At 43.6% G+C, this 22,280-nt stretch overlaps 1 protein-coding gene across 2 annotated transcripts in view; it reads left to right on the top strand.

The window, feature by feature from the left end:
- LOC146074076 (follistatin-related protein 4-like) overlaps positions 1 to 22,280 on the top strand; it is a 1,002,356-nt gene that overhangs the window by 941,457 nt on the left and 38,619 nt on the right. For both annotated transcript variants that reach the window (XM_083181806.1, XM_083181805.1), the window contains exons 13-14: positions 15,945 to 16,094; positions 16,398 to 16,505. In XM_083181806.1, coding sequence (XP_083037932.1) covers positions 15,945 to 16,094; positions 16,398 to 16,505 — 258 coding nt within the window. The remainder of the gene's footprint in view (positions 1 to 15,944; positions 16,095 to 16,397; positions 16,506 to 22,280) is intronic.

Below are 22,280 nucleotides of genomic sequence, written 5' to 3'. Positions count from 1 at the left end.
TATTTGGTGGTCTATAGCATACCCCTATTATAAATTTGTTTTTTGGTTTCTTATTATTGTCGGTTATCTCTGCCCACACTGTCTCCGAGTTGTCGTCTTCCAGGTCTGTGCTCATATTTTTCTCACATGATGTTAAGTTATTATTTACATATAGGCACACACCCCCGCCCCTTCTATTTTCCCTGTCTTTCCTGTAGAGTGTATATCCCTCCATGTTTAATGCCCAGTCATGCGACTCATTACACCATGTTTCTGTAATACCAATGATGTCGTAGTCATCCCTACTGATCACCGTTTCAAGCTCCCCGATTTTACTCACTAAGCTTCTTGCATTAGCCAGTAAGCATTTTAATTTATATAATATATATATATATTACAATTTCCAACACTCACAGGATGCAGGGAGATATATTGCGGGTGCACCTTTGGAGGGGTCTTGATCAATAAAAAATGTATAGCACACACATGCAGTATCAACTGTCACACCAGGGGACTCAGTCGACAAGACTGAGACCTCTGGTGGGGACCTGGACCGGTACCTGGAGAGGACCCCTGCGCATGAACTGCGCGACAGTGCACCCAGAGCCAATAAGCAGTCAGAGGTAAAATACAACCGGAGTTTATTTGCAGATGGTTGTAATAATGACAGACAGTAAAGTATGCAGGAATAATGACAGTTCATGCAGATTGCAATACTTTACAGATGATGAATATGGTATCGATGGTGGAACATCGGATCCGGGTATCGGATGTGGAGACTGTGGGTCCGGAATGACGGACGGAAGACTGGAGCTTGACTGTGGGTCCGGAATGACGGACGGAAGCTTTGATTTGGAGATCCGGAGTATCGGACTATCGATGGTGGAACATCGGTGGCGGATGATGCTGGAGCATCGGAGGACCAGAGTCCCGGAGCTAGGCTTGGTCGCTGGGCTGAAGAGGCAGGCTCACAGGTGATGGAATAACCTGGACTTCACAGGAGATGGAATAACCTGGAATACACTGCAGCATGGAAGACAACACCAGCAGAGAATACACTTGTACAGAGACAAGGACAGCTGACCATACACTGGAGACAACTGAAGCACTAGCAATGGTTCTGATAGCTCACAGCATACTTATCCCCACTGGGTGGCCAGGATTGGCCGAGGAAGTATGACAGGGAGATCAGAACCAACAGGATTGGACATCACAGACATGTGACTGGGAAGAACATGGCAGCCCCCATGTCTGCTATGGCGGGAAAGTGTGTTTGTGCACACCATGCTGGATACTGGGAGCAATGGCGGCGGACAGGTGGATTGCCGTGCACTGGGGACTGTCACTGGGAGACAGGAGGCCGGCAGAGATGACGTCTGGACCGCAAGCTGAACCTGCGGAGGCACTTAGCCGGTAAGAAAGTCTGTCTGACAGCTCGGATCGTGACAGCACCCCCCCCCTTTAAGGGTGGCCCCAGGACACCTTTTAGGCTTGCGGGGAAACTTGGAGTGGAACGCCCGGATGAGTCTGGGAGCATGGACATCGATGGCATTGGTCCATGATCGCTCTTCGGGGCCGTAGCCCTTCCAATCGATCAGATATTGCAGACGACCATATCGGATGCGAGAGTCCAAGATCTTACTGACCTCATATTCTGTTCCACGCTGGGTGCAAACCTTAGGAGCCTTGGGGAGCTTGGAATGAAAGCGATTCAAGACCAGCGGCTTGAGCAGCGAAATGTGGAATGTAGCTGGCACTTTCAAATAGGGCGGCAACTTGAGCTTGTAAGCTACTGGATTGACGACTCGCTCAACTGGGAAAGGACCAATATATCGGGGAGCGAACTTCATTGATGGCACTCTCAATCGAAGATTCTTAGTTGACAACCAGACACGATCTCCTGGACGGAGGGCTGGCACAGCTCTGCGTTTCCTGTCGGCAAATTTTTTGTACCTGCTTGAAGCCTTCAGAAGTGAAGAACGAATGAGCTTCCAGGATTTGACGAATTGCCGGATGGTCGTGTCGACCGCTGGAACGGAGGACACAGGTTGCAGAGTGAAGTCAGGAACTCGAGGATGAAACCCATAGTTGGCAAGGAATGGAGTGACATTTGATGAAGAATGATATTGGTTATTATGGCAGAACTCTGCCCATGGAAGGAGTTGAGCCCAGTCATCTTGGGAAGAAGAGACGTATGTGCGGAGAAATGCTTCAAGGTCCTGATTCACCCTCTCCGTTTGGCCATTGGTTTGAGGGTGGTAGGCTGTGGAAAACTTTAACTTGATTTGAAGCAGGGAGCACAGGCTTCGCCAGAACTTGGCTACGAATTGGACTCCTCTATCGGAGATGATTTCAAGAGGCAGCCCATGAAGCTTGAATATCTCTTTGATGAAGAGCTGGGACAGCTTGGAAGCTGACGGAAGACCGGTGAGGGGAACGAAGTGAGCCATCTTGGTGAACCGATCAACAATCACCCAGATGGTGGTGAACTTGTCAGACTCTGGAAGATCAGTTACAAAGTCCATAGAGATATGCATCCAAGGACGATGTGGCACTGACAGTGGCATCAATTGCCCAGGAGGAGACTGACGACTGGTCTTGTGCTGAGCACATTTAGCACAAGAGGAAACAAAGTCCTGTATGTCCTGTTTGAGGGACGGCCACCAGTAGGACCTGGTGATAAACTCGTAAGTTTTCTGAATGCCTGCATGGCCAGCGAATTTTGAAGAATGCGCCCAACAGAGCAAATTCTTTCTTAGAGCTGGCTTTACATATCTTTTCCCTGTAGGGGGCGTGAGATTTGAAACTCTCGTTGCGGAGAAGGCCACTGGATCAATAATGAAATGTTGATGTGTGGACTTAGACTCACTTTCTTGCTCCCATGAGCGGGAAAGGGCATCAGCTTTTCGGTTTTGTGTCCCTGGACAGAACGACAGCTTGAAACGGAACCTGGAAAAGAAAAGTGTCCATCTGGCTTGACGGGGATTTAAACATTGAGCAGACTTGAGATACAGAAGATTCTTGTGGTCTGTGATAATTGTGATCTCATGAACAGCGCCCTCTAGAAGATATCTCCATTCTTCTAATGCCAACTTGATGGCGAGGAGCTCTTGATCGCCGATGGCATAGTTACGCTCTGCAGGCAGGAACTTACGGGAGTAGAACCCACAGGGATGAAGACGACCATCAGGCGCTTTCTGCGAGAGGACTGCCCCGACAGCCACGGAGGAGGCATCAACCTCGAGAATAAAGGGCAAGGTGGTATCAGGTTGTCTTAAAACAGGAGCGGAAGTGAACCTCTGTTTCAACAGATGGAAGGCTTCGATGGCTTCTGCCGGCCACTTCGCTGGATTAGACCCCTTTTTAGTCAAGGCAGTGATGGGAGCCACAATAGAAGAGAAGTTACGAATGAATTTTCTGTAATAATTGGCAAAACCCAGGAAACGTTGAATACCTTTCAGCGAAGAGGGAATTGGCCAATCTTGGATGGCCTGCAGTTTTCCTGGATCCATTTGAAGACCGGAACCGGAGACAATGTACCCTAGGAAGGGTATAGACTTCACCTCGAAGACACACTTCTCCAGTTTACAGTAGAGATGATTAGCTCGCAGCCGGGACAGAACCTCTTTGACCCAATAACCAAGTTCTGTGATGTTATTGGCGTAGATTAAAATGTCATCGAGATATACAACTACATGACGATACAGAATGTCTTGAAAAATCTCATTGACGTAGTGCTGGAACACGGCTGGGGCATTGCTGAGCCCAAAGGGCATGACGAGGTACTCATAGTGGCCGTCTCTGGTATTAAATGCCGTCTTCCACTCGTCGCCCTCTCGTATGCGGATGAGATTGTATGCACCCCTCAGATCGAGTTTCGTTAAGATGGTTGCACCGCTGACACGGTCAAACAGCTCGGTGATGAGGTGCAACGGATATCGGTTCTTTACTGTAATGTCATTGAGGCCGCGATAATCAATGCAGGGACGTAGGCCTCCATCCTTCTTCTTGACGAAGAAGAATCCTGCGCCAGCTGGAGAGGTCGAAGGACGGATGAATCCCTTTGCCAGATTTTCCTTGATGTAATTGGTCATGGCTTGAGTCTCTGGAAGAGAGAGAGGATAGGTTCTACCTCTGGGTGATTCTTTGCCTGGGATAAGTTCGATAGGGCAATCCCACGGTCTGTGAGGAGGTAGGACATCAGCGCCAGACTTGCTGAATACATCTGAGTACTCTTGGTAGGGAAGAGGCGGAAGGTCTGCTGCATAGGCTGAAGAATGACGAGCTGGGAGTACCTTTTGGAGACAGGTACCGGAGCAGGAAGGATCCCAGGAAAGGATTTCCGATGTCTTCCAATCAAGACGAAGATTGTAAAGACGGAGCCAGGGTAAACCCAGAACCAGAGCATGAGTGGCTCGGGGTAAAACCAGGAAGGACAAAAGTTCAGTGTGCAGGACTCCCACTTTTACTGTAAGTGGCAAAGTTCTGCGGGAGACTGTCGCATCAGGAATCCTACTGCCATCCACAGCAGTAAGGAAGACAGTCTTGGAAAGACTTTCAGTGGGCAACCCCCACTTGCGGACCAGTTCTGCAGTAACGAAGTTGCCAGCGGCACCGGAATCAAGAAGTGCGGAGACAGTCTTGAAATGCTGACCAACTCGTAGGGAAACTGGAAGAACACAATCAGTTACTGATGGAGAGGACTTAATTACTCCTAGCCTACCCTCTCCTTGACGGGCTAGGAGGAGGAGTTTTCCTGACGCTTTGGGCATGCAGAAATTTGATGTGCAGGATCGGCACAATACAGGCAGAGCTGTGCCAACTGTCGACGTCGACGTTCTCCGGGAGACAAACGGAAGCGGTTTATCTCCATTGGTTCTTCTTTGGAATGGACCGCAGGAGCAGTGGGTAAAGAAGGCGGAGGAGTTGGCACTTTAACTGGAGCGCTCTTGTGGCATTCTACAGCCCTTTCTCGGAAGCGTAGGTCTACTTTGATACACAATGAAATAAGGTCACTTAGACCTGGGGGTAAGTCTCTGGTAGCGAGTTCATCCTTGATACGATCGGATAGACCATGCCAGAAAGCTGCGTATAAGGCCCCATCACACCAGAAGAGTTCAGACGCCAGAATCTGGAACTGGACCAGATATTGCCCGACGGAGCGGGATCCCTGTCTGAGACGGAGGAGTTCAGTGGAGGCAGATGCTGATCGCCCAGGCTCATCGAAGATACGCCGGAATGTTGACACGAAGTCCTTGTAATTGGACAGGATGGCATCAGATCTTTCCCATAAGGGAGACGCCCACTCTAATGCTGCTCCACACAGGTATATATGATATAGGCGATCTTGACCCTTTCAGTAGGGAAGTTGCTGGGTTGCAGCTCGAAGTGAATCTCACACTGATTGAGAAAACCTCGACAGGTCTTGGGGTTCCCATCATACTTGGTGGGGACAGATAGATGAAGGCGAGGTGCAGCAGCCATTACAGGAGGATGAACGGGACTTGGAAGTTCTCTGACAGGCTCAGGGCCACTGAGCTTATCCAGCCGGGAAGACAGATCTTGCAGACAATGGATCACTTGGCTCTGCGCAGCCTCTTGCTGATCCAAGCGAACAGCCAGTTGCTGTACAGGGCTGGGTGGAGAAGCTTGGTTTGCGGCTGGATCCATTTGGCTAGTGCTTACTGTCACACCAGGGGACTCAGTCGACAAGACTGAGACCTCTGGTGGGGACCTGGACCGGTACCTGAACCGGGAGAGCTCCCAGCATACTTATCCCCACTGGGTGGCCAGGATTGGCCGAGGAAGTATGACAGGGAGATCAGAACCAACAGGATTGGACAGCACAGACATGTGACTGGGAAGAACATGGCAGCCCCCATGTCTGCTATGGCGGGAAAGTGTGTTTGTGCACACCATGCTGGATACTGGGAGCAATGGCGGCGGACAGGTGGATTGCCGTGCACTGGGGACTGTCACTGGGAGACAGGAGGCCGGCAGAGATGACGTCTGGACTGCAAGCTGAACCTGCGGAGGCACTTAGCCGGTAAGAAAGTCTGTCTGACAGCTCGGATCGTGACATCAACCTTTTAATTTATATTAAGATTCAGGATACAAAAGTCATAAAAAGAGCTTACCTTATCTTATACCCTTCACCAACACACATGTAGCCTGTTGCACCAAAGACAGGAACCACTACATAGCAGTAAGTGTGGCTATCTTCTACTTCAATTTTGGAATATGCTGCAGCCCTATATCTGGAGCTGCCACTAATATCCGAACTGTGGCCCTTATTCAGATCTGATCACAGTACAAATTTGTTCTCAAAACGGGCAAAACCATGTGCACTGCAGGTGGGGCAGATGTAACATGTGCAGAGAGAGTTACATTTGGGTGGGGTGTGTTAAAATCTAAATTGCAGTGTAAAAATAAAGCAGCCAGTATTACTGTACTCTGCACAGAAACAAAACAACTCCCCCAAATCTAACTATCTCTATACATGTTACATCTGCCCCCCTGCAGTGCACATGGTTTTGCCCATTTTGGCAACAAATTTGTACTGCGATCAGAACTGAATGATGGCCTGTATGTATTAACTGTATGGGAAAGAGGGGAAATGCAAACATGTCATTCAAACCATGTGGGGCAATATCATTCAGCTTGTGAATCAATTGTGCTTCACATTTGATTAAATGGGCAACCTGATCACCCCCCACTACCACCAACACCCCCCCCCCCCTCCCCCAACACACACACATACACATAGCAGGGAATAAGCTCATTCGTGATAAATTATGCTTTGCTTCAGTTAAATGACAGGCATAAAATACTTGATCGCTAGTCCTTTCTTTGATTTCTCTTTTAGTATTGCCAATATATGAAAGATCACAAGTGTACAAAATGTGATAAATTACAAATGAACATTGCCGCAAGTGTTGAATGTAATATTTTTTTTCCAGTATGTAGGTGATTAAACCAACCATCTGTAAAGAGGAATCTGCAGGTTATACATGAACATTTGAAGCACCCCTTTTCTCTCTTTTCAAAACATTTTTGTTAATTTTACATGTCTTTACCTGCAATATCCAGCTTAACGAATATATTTTTAATGTTTTTAGCTCTTGAATAACAGGGCATTAGTTCAGTATTGACCAAATTGCGATCTTTATCTGTTTTAATTAAAGGCCATAAGCTTTTAGAGATACAATTGATGTCAGAGGACATAACATTGTAATTGTTCACCCAAGGGAATTTTTGCTATTAGGCTGACAAGCTTTTTTGCTCAGTAATTTGCTACTATTTAAAGCTAAAACTTTGTTTTGTATTTTCTAAAGTTTTCCACCAATATCTAGCTGTGAACTTTTCAATAACATTAATTCTTCAGCTGCAAATCATTATAATAATCACCAAACTTACCAATAATTGGTGCAATTTCCCTTTACCCAGGTACAGGGGCAAATGCAGGATTTTCATTGGGTGGTTTTCGTATAAATCTGTACCTACATGATATGTGTTTATATTAGGGGTGTGCACCAAGAACATTTTTGTGTTTCATATTTTGGGTTTTGGGACACTCTGGCCAGATACACTCTGGCCATGTTTTGGGTCTGGATCTGTTCCAAAACACCACCTTTCCGCGTTACGTGTTTTGTGTCTCATGTCTTGATCTGTATTTTTTTTTATTAAACCATAAAAAATCGCAGAATATGTTTTTTTTAATTATTTTTATTTATTATTAGCCTCAATATCATTAATTTCCAGTCTATCCTGAACACCTCACAATGTTGTTTATAAGCCAAAAGGTTGCACCAATGTAACTGGATGACTATGCTTAGCGACATAAGTGGGTAGCACAAACATGTAGCCAATTTAGAAGTGGCACTACAACAGCAGACAGGGTGGCAGTTTTAAAAACTGTGCCAAAAAATGCTCCACATAATGCAAAGAAAATATGTTTAAGATGGATTTGTCCTTGGGTCCTCCAGTCCATCCTTATGTTGTATTAACAGGACTTGCACAGTTTAAAACTGTGACAATCTGTATGTTACTATGTAAACTCGGAAGGATGAATACCAGACCGGGAATTGGCTTGACCTGACTCAGGGGTCGCCAGTGACCCCTCCAAGCAGGATTTGGGCTTTGCTGCACTCGGTACGCTGGTTGCAGTCCCAATATCAGGGTTCTGGTAAACACTGGGCGTAAGGCAGGGTAAGCTTTGGAATGCTCCTGGTCAGACTGGCCGGGTCAGGAACTTGCAGACAGATACAGGTAATGAAGGAGCAGGCTTGAGCAAGAGTCCAAGTACTAGCCGGGTCATACACTGGGAGTCACAGGATGCAGTACACAGGCAGCAGGAAGGAGAATGTCACAGAACAAGCCAATGTCATACACAGGATGTAACGGATGCAGTACACAGGAAGCAGGCAGGAGAATGGTACAGAACAAGCCAAGGTCATACACAGGATGTCACAGATGCAGTACACAGGGAGCCAACTGTATAATAGAGCCGAGGTCATACACTGGAATCACTAGACACGGTACCGGAGGATCAGGCAGGAGAATAGTCAGGAGAATAGCCGGAATCATACACTGGAAACACAGGATTTCAGACCAAGCACTGGGAACACTTGAGCAGGTTAGCGAACCTATACTCTGCCAGAGACTGCCTTTTATAGGAAGCACAAGGAACTGGATTTTCGCAGGTGCCTCAATCAATGAGGGCTGAGCATGTCTCTCACTCAGGTGCTTTAATCATTAAGCAATGGTCAAGTTACACAGAACTGTCTGGCAGCATGGACTCACCCAGGTGCTGTAATCAGCCTGTAATGTTCAAACTAACACAGAGCTGTCAGCAGTATGAGACAGAGCAGAACCAGCAGGATTTCACAAGCAGGTATCACTAAAATACTTGAATGTTGTGACACAGATTGAGCAGCTCCCGTTGAAGCTGCTTCTGGTGATACAATCAACAAGCACTACCAGCTGACGGAGGGGGGTGTGTGCGCAAGAGAAGCTTGCAGTCCCTGTTTCGTTGGAGCCCTACGCCACCCATCGCCGATCCCCTTCTCCTGTTCTAAGAAATTTTGGATACTATCTCTTATTATTCGTTCTAATATTTTCCCCACAGTGGAAGTAAGGCTGACCAGTCTATAATTTTCAGGTTTAGCTTTGCTACCTTTATTCCATTTTGGTACTATATTAGCTATGCGCTGGTTCCTTAGTACCAAGTTTATTGATTCCTCAAATATCACATATAATGGTAGTGCTAGGACAAAGCACAATTATTTTAGTATCCTAGGGTGTATTTCATCCGGGCAAGGATATTTGTTACTATTTAGGTTCTGTGTTCTATTTTTGACCATTTCCTCACTCAAACATGTTTGTGAGCAATCAAGAGCCGAGCTTTTAATATGTGGGAGATCTTCTGAAGATTCTTCCCTTGTAAATTTAGAAGCAAAAATATCCGTAAGTGGCAAACATGGATCCAGACCAGCGGCCAGATACTGCAATCGCTGCGCATCAGGTGCACTGTTGTACATCACAGAGAACAAGGCACATGTCCCAACACTTGGCTGGCCACTGCATCTGTCTCTCTGGGAGCAGCATGTATCTCCACCTCTGATCACCAAAAGTGACATAACGCTCGCCTAACAAATGGTTTAAAATGTACTATTGTGTGGCATGATAAGAATAAGGAACACTAATATGTGGTGTAATGTGAGTAAGGGGTACTAATATGTGGCGTTATTTGAATTAAGTATACTATTGTGTGGCCACATCCCTTCCCCAGAAAACCATATCCATTTTTCAGCACACATGCCTTCACTATTTCAAATATGGATGTGCCAGTTCCTTACTTTGCTGGGTGCATTCGGACCACTAGATACATCCTTTTTGCCATCTACTAGAATATCACAGTGCATACACCACTATCCCTGCTCATCTCTGATACTCTTTCATTTGCACTTCTCTTTTTTTAACTCAACTTAATACTTCACAGCCTGATTGAGAGATGTTTGCTTAGTTAGCAAAAGATTTTGTCCTGGACATGTGTGCCCATTAGTGATGAAAGTGGCAGTACAGATTTGAATGGAGGTGTTTGACAGTTAGGGTGAAATGTAATAGGATGAGAGATTCATAAAGTGAGAGATTTGGTAAGAAATCTACAGTATATTTAAAGGGGTATGGTATGAATCACCGACAGTCGGGATCCCGACTGCCTGGTCTCAGACAGTGTGGCCAGCGCAACAAAGCCCCTTGCGGGCTTGCTGCGCTCGCCACGCTGCGGGCACGGTGGCGAGCTACGCTCGCCACCTATTCTATTCTCCCTCTATGGGGGTCGTGGACCCCCACGAGGGAAAATAGCCGACAGCCGTCGGGAACCTGGCCGTCTGTGTTTTAACAGGGATCCCGACATCGGGTTAATGACTGTTGGGATCCCCACTGTCGGGACCCCGTCCGGCACCCATTTAAAGCGACAATCATTTACACTGCAAAATCAAACTGGTTTTGCTATGTAAATAATTGCGGCTTTAAAAAACTGGATATTCAATTTCTCACCCAGAGTGAGAATATATCAGTGGTAAAAGGTCAAGGGTGTCACAATTGTATCGGGACATGCCACAGCCTGCAGCTGCATCTGTGTGCCCTTACAATTGCTCCAGTGGCAATTTCAAATGCATACAGTTATAACTCTGTGCAATTGATGTGCATTCAAGGGTGACTCTTTATTCATAAGAGATGCCGCCAATGGGCAGCTCTGTAGAAAATCATGTGACTAACATTAGTGCATTTTTGTAGAACCAGTGCACTCAAAATGGGCCATGACCTCACTGTACTGGGTGTAGGGACTGTCTTGCCCAAACTCACATACTGGTTCCCACAATAATAAACATATTGCCCCTCATAGAAAAAGCCTTACACACATTACCCTACAGAGGAAAAACCTCAAACATGTTGCTCCACAATGGAAAAACCTAATCTATCATCCTACACAGAAAAAAAAAACTTCACACAGGAAAACCCCAAACACATTGCCCACACAAGAAAAAAAATTGTCTCCACAAAAAATAAAACCTATATTAAATTGTGCAGAAAACCATTCTGTCCAAAATCCCCTGTGTCCACAAACCAACCCCATGCAAAATCCACACACCTCTCATCACCCCCTGTGCAGCATTCTTTAGAGAGCAAAACTTACCTGACAAGTGGTCCACCTGACTGCTTCCTGGCATTTTCTGGCTATACACTACTTATGCTGACTGGATCCAACTGATGCAACAAGATGCCACATTGCCCATGATGTCAACTGCAAATATTTGAAAGGACCTTCTGATGCTTTGGAATTCATCAGAGGCTTATTGGGGCACTGAAGTTAGACAACCTACCAGCGTGTCACAAGCTGCTGGTAGATCGCCATCAACATTTTGACAGGGTCTGGTCTAGAGGAAGAGTCTTTTTCAGGCATGCATGACTCCAAAAAAAGGCTGTGGCTGCCTAGGTTATGTGCTCTTTGTTAAGGTGATATGTTCTAAATCATTGGATATTTGATCAATAGGTTTCTATGCTTAAATTCTTAATATGAAATATATCATACTGTACATACTGTATACAAGATTCTTCCCAGGGAGTCTAGTGAAAACTGGAAGAACATACATATATGGATATACATATGTATATGGAATGAGTTTTTTCTGTACACTGATGTCTGATGAATAAGCAGAGATATTATTCTACAAAGTCTTATGGATGAGTTGCTTGTAATTGATCAGTTTTGGTCTCCTGAGATGTGAAATATAAGGAGCTGGAAGTGTAACTGCTTGACTTTGATTTTTTTTTTGTACTGACTTCAAACCTTTGAATTAAGTACTGTACGTACAGTACTGTAATGTAAGTGAATATACAATTACAAACAAAAGACAAAAAAAAGCATTGAAATGACTGGCTCATCATACAAACAATGACTGAAATTGCTGTGATTATGTCTAAAGCAACAATGTACTGCGTAACTTAATACATTTTTCCTAGAGTTTAACTTTTTTTATGCAAAACTTGATAGCTACATGCAGAGCTGGCCATAACCAGTTTGATACCCAAGATGACAAGATTTTGGCTGGTGCCCCCTACCCTCACTGCTTGTTCCACCTTTCCTAGTTCCACCTTTCACCCAGCACCACCTTTCTACCTGCACATCACCCAGCAGCTCATATCACAGCAGCAGCCAGCAACAGACCCATCACAGATAGTACAATCCTCACTCTATGCCAACAAGAACATTGCTGCCCTCACCCTGATATTTGAAATACTGTAGGGACAGTGTGTACCAAAGGTAAGTGGGCCAAAAAAAGAGGTGTGTTCTCGCTGGGAAGGGATGTGTTCCCACAACAGTAACCAATTCACGTTTCACCACATAGTTATGTATCTAATTTACATATTATCACACAATAGTGCCCACGGTGTCCATTGCTCACAATACAGTATGTCACACAGTTGTATCTGTTACTCATATTACAACATAAGGTATTGCTCCTCATTCACATTATGCCACAATGCATTACTTCTCATTCACCTTATGCCACGCCATATTGCTCCTTATTCACATTACGCCATGCCGTATCATATTTACATGTTAATACAAAACGAGAGTATACTGATGCGCTGTCAGACAAATAGATAGGATGTGTTGGCCACTCCTTATTCCCTGGTCCTGGATTCTGTCCAAGGGTTTTACAAGTTCATGGGGAGAAGAGGAAACAGATGCACATAGACAGTGAAACCAAGAAGTCCCAAATAAGAAAATCGCTGTATTTATGTTCTAGGAAGAACACTGACCTGTCCAACAGGCCCTATGTGCCTGTAAAGGTATCTTTTAAGCACCCACGTTTTTTCCAAATTCCCATGCAATTAATGCTCACCTTCTGGCAATGCCCTATATGCACATAGGGGTATCTTTCTGTTCCTTGTTTGTCCAGATCTCATGGAAGGGTTTGTAGCATCAAACTCATAAGCGGATGACGGTATAACAAAATTTTATTTTCACAATCCGTGCAACAATAAAAAAACAGGATACATTGGACGAACAGCAGAAAGATTAAAAAAAAATAATTAAAAAAATTCCAAAGCAGAGCTTCACCTCCTATCCCTGCCAACTCAGCACTCACCCGGGTCTGGAGGAGAGTTGGTGCCCCACAAGATGGCAAAAAAGTGAAGAGCCAGAGGGGATGGATCGGCAATGCTGGAAACGTCACTCCACAACACCGACGCGTTTCGGACCTATGTTGGTCCTTTTTCACCTTGAAAAAGGACCAACATAGGTCCAAAACGCGTCGGTGTTGTGGAGTGACGTTTTTGGGGCACCAACTCTCCTCCAGACCCGGGTGAGTGCTGAGTTGGCAGGTATAGGAGGTGAAGCTCTGCTTGGAATTTTTTTAATTATTTTTTTTAATCTTTCTGCTGTTCGTCCAATGTATCCTGTTTTTTTATTGTTGCACGAATTGTGAAAATAAAATTTTGTTATACCGTCATCCGCCTATGAGTTTGATGCTACAAACCCTTCCATGAGATCTGGACAAACAAGGAACAGAAAGATACCCCTATGTGCATATAGGGCATTGCCAGAAGGTGAGCATTAATTGCATGGGAATTTGGAAAAACGTGGGTGCTTAAAAGATACCTTTACAGGCACATAGGGCCTGTTGGACAGGTCAGTGTTCTTCCTAGAACATAAATACAGCGATTTTCTTATTTGGGACTTCTTGGTTTCACTGTCTATGTGCATCTGTTTTCCCCATGGACTTGTAAAACCCTTGGACAGAATCCAGGACCAGGGAAGAAGGAGTGGCCAACACATCGTAACTATTTGTCTGACAGCGCATCAGTATATTCTCGTTTTGTATTTTCTTGTTTTGATTATTGGGGCTGGTATCCCAAGGGGGTATTAGTTGCGGCAGTCAGGTTTGGCGCATTTAAAACCACTACTAAACTGTTTTGCATATTTACATGTTGCCTAGTCTCGCCCTGTGATGGGTGGCCCCCAGCATGTGAGAGACAGCGGCTGCAGTTTTACTATTTTAGCAAAACTGAAACTGTTGCTGAATTAGGCCCTATATGTAACATTCATTTATTCAACAGCAAAACCTATTGACTCATGAGGTAATGCTTGGTTTATTTGTAGTGGTTTTATCCTCTGAAAATATGTTTTATGAGTGAAAAATTGTTGAAGTTGCCCATAGCAACAAATAAGCCACTACCATTTTATAGAAAACTCCAATAGCAACAAATCAGTTTGTAGCTATCATTTTATCATTTGTACTAAATAAATGCTACTTTTCAACTAATTTCATTGCTTTATACATATCCCCTATGTACCATTGTGATTTATGAAAGGACACAACCAGTGTCAGTGGTGTTCTTCCATGAATGCATGGTCATCAGATGGCCATCATCAAGAAGGGATCTTATGAGAATTTAGCCCTGCTTTATTACATACCCAGTGCCATAACACATTATTATTACCCTTTATAGCCAATCATAATTTTCAAAATGGGCAGGCACTATACCCATTTAATATTTGGAGATTGGGAGGAGTGGTTAATCTGGGCTGCTTAGTGGACAAAGCGTTGCACCGCCTCCTTACCTTTCACGAAGCTACAGAGAAATGTAATACCTTGATGGGGTGTCCCCTGGCCTTCCTGCAAGCCTACACATAACTGCTATAGATGCGGGGAACCAAACGCAGATTTGTATTATCTGGGCATGTCCGTTAGTAAGGAGATTCTGGTTGCAAATAAGACAATATGCAGAGTCATCTTTGCTTAACTATGTCCCAATGGTGGCAGAATGGGCCATATTTGGTATAATTCCATCAGAGATAAGGATAAGCAAGGGAGGTAGACATCTTCTAGCAATTAGTGTAGCAGCCCGCAAGACAATACTACATTAATGGATATCTATATCATCCCCATCACTCCCATTATTTAAATATAAACTTTTCAACATCTTCAAGATGGACTGGATAGAGGTTACCCTAGATAAAGAATCCAAAACCAAAAGGTTTTTCACAACATGGGAGAGTTACATTGCCACCCTATCCATAGCAATAAGAAAACAAATGCCTAAAAAACACATCATGGTACCTGTTGCGCCTGGCGGGAAATGACCCACCCATTGAATTCAACTAAATAAAAAGGGGAGAGTGTTAGACATTAGGGGGGCTTGATGGAAGGGGGTAGTGGGTCAAGTTTTGTTTTATTATGCCAGCCCATTTTTGCTATATTTCTATCTCAACAGGCTGTGCAACTTTTGCGTATTACATCTATAGTGAATTGATAATCTAATTTATCTTGATAAACACTGGAAAACCTTTTTCCTTATATACAGTTCATGAGCATATGTTGATTGCCAAATCCAGTAACACATACCTTAATCTTTTGTGTAATAATACAACTTTGACACTGTATCAATGTATTCAAAATGTTTTATTAAATTTCCAAAGGTTCTGTAACCCTTATGTATCACAATAAGTAATGTATACCTTAATCTTTTATATAATCATACAACTGTGTCATTGGTTCTTATGTATGTACAATGCTTTATTATACATTTTTCAAAGTCTTAATAAAAAACTTTATAAAAAAAAAGAAAAGAAGGGATCTTATTGTTACAGATCCCTCTCCAAGTAGACTGTGTGATCACAATGGTTACCACAGTCTAAAATAGAAAATCGGGGATATCTTTGATCTGTTGCATTACCCAAAGGATGATTTAATTTTGTGGAATCCCCTAAAATGTCCATTAGGGAATTCACCACAGTATGAGTTTAATAAATGTGCCCTTCTGTATGTTGGAAAGAAGCATTCCACTTACATTCTGTCTGTCACTATGAACATATTATTATGTCAATGGTACAAGCTACTGGGAAACTTACTCCAATTCTTAAAGTTTTTAATGTCTGTTTTTCCACTCAGGAGGAGATGTGTAAAAAACTTGAAGTTGAGCCGGGCCAAATATGCTCATGGTCTTCAGCAATCAATGTGAGGGAGAAATACATTTATGTCTCACAACCAACACAGAACAGGGTTCTAATCTTTGATATCCAGATGCAAAAAGTTAAACAGGTAATTTCTTACAGAGATCAATATGGTAAATAAATGTACTTGTAAGGGTGGTCTAAGTAGCATGTACAAATACTTTTTTTAATCACTCCTTCTGAAACCTTATTAATCAAAAACAATTATCCATTTTTTAATCTAAGAAGGAAGTTGTTTCATTAGTTTTTCAAATTAATTATCGCAATTTATACGGAATAGTGTTCTTTTGTCATGTGACGCAATGGATTGGGGATCACATGCCAATAAGTCCATAAAGTAACATGTTTGAAATGTTATTTTAGTAATGATTATTTGTGAATTTTTTTTAAGACAGTTGATGTTGATCCTTATCCATCCAAACTATTTTATGACAAATCACATGATCAAGTTTGGATCTTATGCTGGGGAAACCTAAATAAATCACATCCATCACTACAGGTTAGTATATTTTGTGTTAACATAAACCTCATAGTAATTATTACAACATTGCTCTTGTGTTAAAGATTTTGGCTTGGGCCCTAGTGCTTTATTCAGTAATTGTTTCCTAGCACGGCGCTCACTAAGCAATTTGCTTAGTGGGCTATTCTGCGTAGTGAAATCGCATCGCATGGGCCATTTTAGGGTGATGCGATGCGATTTTCCTATGTAATTTATTCACTGCTCTCGAAGCCATGCGCCATCTCATCGCATCTGCCGCAAAAACGCATGAGATTTTTAATCGCATGCGATTTTATAGGTTGTGTTATGCTGTGACATTAGGTATACAATCATATGATTGTATGTCCCAAAAAATAGGTTTAATGCCCCCCTACACACACACACACTATCCACGCCACCCCGAAGCATGGCTATCGCAGCGAGCCCTGCGAGAGGCTGCGGAACGCGTCCTCCAACATTTTCATTACCCCACTATCCACATTGGGGTGGAGTTGATTTTACATAGTGTGGCAAGCACAGCGAGCCACCGAGCCCGAAACGTGGTGAGGGGACGCAGAATACATGTAAAGTAATCCGCATCCCCTCGCGGTACTCGCACTCATGGTGGCTCGCTGCGCTCGTCACACTATATAAAATCAACTCCATGCTGACGTGGATAGTGGGGTAATGAAAAAGTCGGAGGACGCGTTCCGCCGCCTCTCGCCACGCTTCGGATGGCGTGGATAGTGGGGGGGTGCATTAAATCTATTTTTGGGACTTACAATCATATTATTGTATACCTAATGTCATGGCATTGCACACCCTATAAAATCGCATGTGATCGCGTTTGATTTTGTGGGACATACGATGCAATGTGACCACTATAATTGCCCATGCGATGCAGTGCAATTTCCATACGGTGCCGTACGTAGAAAATCTGGGCGCTGTACTAGGAAACAAGTACCCTTTATTCTTTATACTTATGCTTTATGATACCCAAAGCTAATATCCAATATTTTACAAAGTTTTTAAATATCCAACATAGCTATACTAAACAGGTTTGAAATCCCATGGAATTTTCATAATGTTTGTAATTTTTTCTTGTTTTTTTCCATAGTTATTATTGCAATGTTTACCTGCATATCCTTGTAAAATAGAATTTGTAGCTCATAGGCTGTGGATGAAAATCCACTGCAGCAGGTGTCCCACAACATTTATTCATTTATTCATTAACAGTTTCTTATATAGCTCATACATATTCCACAGCGCTTTACAGAGTACAGATGAACATTCATTCAGAACGAAGTCCCTGCCCCAGTGGAGCTTACAATCTATATTCCCTACCACATGTACAGGCACACACATTCATTCTAGTGTTAATTTAGTTGGGAAGCAATTAACCTACCAGTATATTTTTGGATTGTGGGAGGAAACCCACGCAAACACGGGGAGAATATACAAACTCCGCACAGTAAGGCTGGTTTCACACACTCCGGCTCCTGCCGGATTGTGAAATCCCACACGGCCAGGGAGCCGTGCCGCACACACTAGTTTATCATGGAAGGGATGGCCACAGCCCGGCAGCCGTCTCTTCCAGTGGCGGGATCCAGCTGCAACCGTGCGGCCAGGTCGTGGCCGTCCCGTGTCCATTCACAACTAATGTGTGCGGCCGTGCGGGATTTCACCGTCCGGCAGGAGCCGGAGTGTGTGAAACCGGCCTTAGGGCTATGGTGGGTATCGAACCCATGAACTCAGTGCTGTGAGGCAGTAATGCTAACCATTACACCATCAGTGCTGTCTAAGCATTTGACAATAAATAGGCCCCTTAGGGACATATGTAACAAGTATTGATATGCTTATCATTTATAACAAATGAAAAATTGTTCTCCATCCAATCAGCTCCTATAATTTTTAAACACATTACAGTTAGGAGCTGATTGGCTGGAGTGATAACAAGAATATCACCCATTGCTCATTTTTCTCTTTGGTCTTTGTGCTGAAAGGGCAGGGATCTTTTAAGATGCAGGGGGGAATTTATTAAGATGTGAGTTGTATTTCACATGGGATGTTGCTATGGGCAACCAATCAGATACTATGTTTTATCTTCTAGAAGGTGCTAAAAAAATGAGAACTAATTTCTGATTGGTTGCCCATAGCAACATCCCATGTGAAATACAACTCACATCTTATTAAATTTCTCCCGCAATTTTTATGGATGTGCAATTCCCTATTTTGGAAAAAAAGACTTAAATGTTTAAAAATGTACTTTTATAATCACTGTGGGTTAAGACAGTGGTAGCCAACCCTAGCCCTCGAGAGCTACCAACAGTTCACATTTTCCAGCAAACCTAGCTGCTGCACAGCTGCACTCATTAATCACTGACACATTTTAAAAGATCCACAGATGGAGCTAATTAGCTCACTTGTGATTCGGGGCCTTATTCTCTTTCACTCTTTCTGACAAAATCCTTCTTAGATGGACAAAACCATGCGCACTGCAGGGCGGCAGATGTAAAATGTGCAGAGAGAATTAGATTTGGGTGAGTTATTTTGTTTCTGTGCAGGGTAAATACTGGCTGCTTTATTTTTACATTGCAATATAGATCTCACTTTGAAGTAAAACCCCACCCAAATCTAATTCTCTCTGCACATGTTACATCTGCCCCACCTGCAGTGCACATGGTTTTGTCCATCTAAGAAGGAATTTGTCAGAAAGAGTGAACTAGAATAACCCCCCCTGTGAGGAGACCTGCAAAACATGCACTGTTGGTAGCTCTCGAGGACTAGGGTTGGCTACCCCAGGGTTAAGAGATCCTTAATCTCCTTGAGGAATAATGCTGTAGTGTCCTTGAGTTGGGTGCAAAGGAGCACAAGATTGAATTAGGCCAATAAGATTCCACTTTTACAGTGAGGCAAACCATTTGCAAAACAAATTTTCAGTTTTACATCTTTCACAGCACAATGGGCCTGATTCAGAGCTGATCTTTGGCTAGTATGGGAGAGTATGTGTACATGAAACACATTCCCTCACATGCGGAAGAAGGAGAAATCATTCGATGATCGCTGGCAATCGAATGATTTCTTCAGCCTCAGGGGCAAATGCAGGATTTTCAGAAGGGGGTTTCCAGAGAGGGGTGGAGCAAAGCACAGAAATGGACACTTAGGGGACCCAGTATATGCTGGGTCAGTTAAAGTATTATAGATAGACCAAATGTATATAAATAATAATAATAATAATATACACATAGCAATGTATTGGGGCCCCTACCTATCCTCCAGCGATAGGGGTGGGGGGTGCTATGAGCGGAAGCTTTGATGTCCCGTGGGTGGTAGGGGTATTATATCAACCGCTCAGCATGTAGGGCCTGGATCAGTCATTTCCACTAATTACCCCTTTACTGCACAGATGGTGGGAGAGGGGGGCATTAGGCTGAATGAAGGGGTCCTGATACATAACTTCCAGGGTGGTATAGGATGTTTAATACGCAGAGGAGGGGTGTACAATGGAGTGGGCTTATTATTCATAATTTTCTGGTGGGAGGACAGCTTGCTTGACAGCAGATATCTCCAGTTCCCGGAACTAAATTTCTTAGCTTTTAATGGAATTACAAACTAGAGAATCCCACCTACCAAATGGGACTAGGGGATCAGATTTCACGAGGAAGAGAAATCCGCCAATGAGAATATAAAACTACATACCAGGTGTGTGGAGCCGGAGCAGTAACCAGCTGCTGGAAGGCTGATACCTCTGGTTCTGGGAACAGTAGAGACAAGCTCCTAGTGTCCATCAAAGGGGGAGAGTTCCAGCTTTTGGAATATATGCTCAGAAAAACTTTAAGTCAGAAAAAACCTGAAATATCTGACTAGGAAGAGCAATTAACAGGCTTGGATGGGGACCACTACTTTGAAGTCAGATATTTCCGGTTCCCCAGTTCTGATTTTTAAAAATGTTGTACCCATGGAAAGAGGGGACCATTAGCTTTCAGTCTAGGACCCATAGATTCCTGGGGGGGTTTCTGGTACTCAGAAACCCCCCTGCGTGCGCCACTGAGCCTTCGTTCTGAAAAGTAAGTCCATACTTTCATTTCAGAAGCCCAGAGATTGCCAAATTGGGGGCAGGAGCTGATGTCATGTGATGTCAGCCACCCGCCCTATGCAGGCATCGGCACACCTGTGTTCCCAGGTGAAGTCCATAAAACACTAGCCGTTCCCCTGCTGCCCCTCAGAGGGCTAATGCCTTGGAAATCATGATACTTGCCAAAGATGTTCATACAGGGGGTTTGCTCATGTGCATATTTGTGCATGCGCAGACCCCCACAATTGAAAACGGGGTTGAATTTGGACTCAACCGAACGGGTCTGAATCAGTCCCATTGTCATTAGCAAACATTACTATATGTGCATTAAGGTGCCCATACACGGTATGAGGGTGCCATGCAATGCGATGTGCTTTTCGGCGGGCAACCCATATCACAGCACATAAAGTCTGTGGAATGCGGTCTTTGGCCTACAGCATGATGGTAGACAGTCATTAGGTCGACACCATTAGGTCGACATGGGAAAAGGTCGACATGGGTCTAGGTAGACATAGGAAAAGGTCAACATGGTTCTAGGTTGAAAGGTCATTAGTATGACAGGTCGTTAGTTCGACAGTGTCTAGGTTGACAGTCAAAAGGTCGACATGAGGTTTTTCACTGTTTTTGAGCCAACATTTGGTATTTCATGCCCCCCTACCATCCACTAGGGCGTGGTAGGAGAATAAATTAGTATGCCGAGCATAGCGAAGCACCGTGACTTATGCATGGCGAGCACAGCGAGCGATGCAAGGGGATGCGGTGCATTCTAAACTGTATCCATGTCGACTGTTTTGACATTCAGGTAAAACAACAGTGAAAAACCATGTCGAGCTTTTCCCATTTCGACCTACAGCCATGTCGACCTTTTCACATGTCGACCTAATGGTGTCGACCCAATGACTGTCGACCATCATTCTGTAGACCAAATGATCCCAACCCAAAGTCTGTGCAGCCTGTGCTTTTTGAACTAGCTTTGGATCGCATCTCACGCAAATTGCATGCAATTTGATTGCATGCGATGCGATCTAGTTAAAACCGCATGGAAATATTGTACTGTGTATGGGCACCTTAAGTATATTGTAAGATTTCAAAATGCTAATTTTATTTTAAACTTCAAAAGCATCACTTAAATATTACATTTTTTGTTAACCACATAAATTATCCAGTGCAACATTTCTTTGTCTGCACTACATGTGGAAAAATGTCCACTTTAATCCTTAAAAACCCAAAAGATATGGCGTCACTTTCTCTAACAGAAATACACATACACTATGACAGTTACTAATGCATATACAGGTCGAGTATCCTGTATCCGAATATCCGTTATCCGAATTATTCCGAAAACCATACATTCCAGAAAGTGAAAAAAAATATATTTTTTTGCTAAAAACTCACTGGGGACATTTGTAACAGCACTATTGGTGACATGATATGTAACTGGCACTATATATGTACAAGACAATGATTGCTTGGCATTCAAATTCAGTATCTGAGATAGTACACAAATTTTGTTTCACATTTTGAAACCTTGTTTTTTGAACAAATAAAATATATTTGTGTGTATTTTATGTGGTAATAAAATATATTTGTGTGTATTTTATGTGTTTATACAGCATAAATGCAAGATACTTCAAAATACATAATTGAAATATTAAAATATTCCGAAATACGGAATAATCCGTTATCCAAAATTCTCCTGGTCCCGAGCATTTTGGATAAGG

This window comes from Crinia signifera, chromosome 4, assembly GCF_055691185.1.
Source record: "Crinia signifera chromosome 4, ASM5569118v1, whole genome shotgun sequence".
NCBI classification, from domain to species: Eukaryota; Metazoa; Chordata; class Amphibia; order Anura; family Myobatrachidae; genus Crinia; species Crinia signifera.
This window is presented reverse-complemented; position numbering and strand designations above follow the sequence as displayed.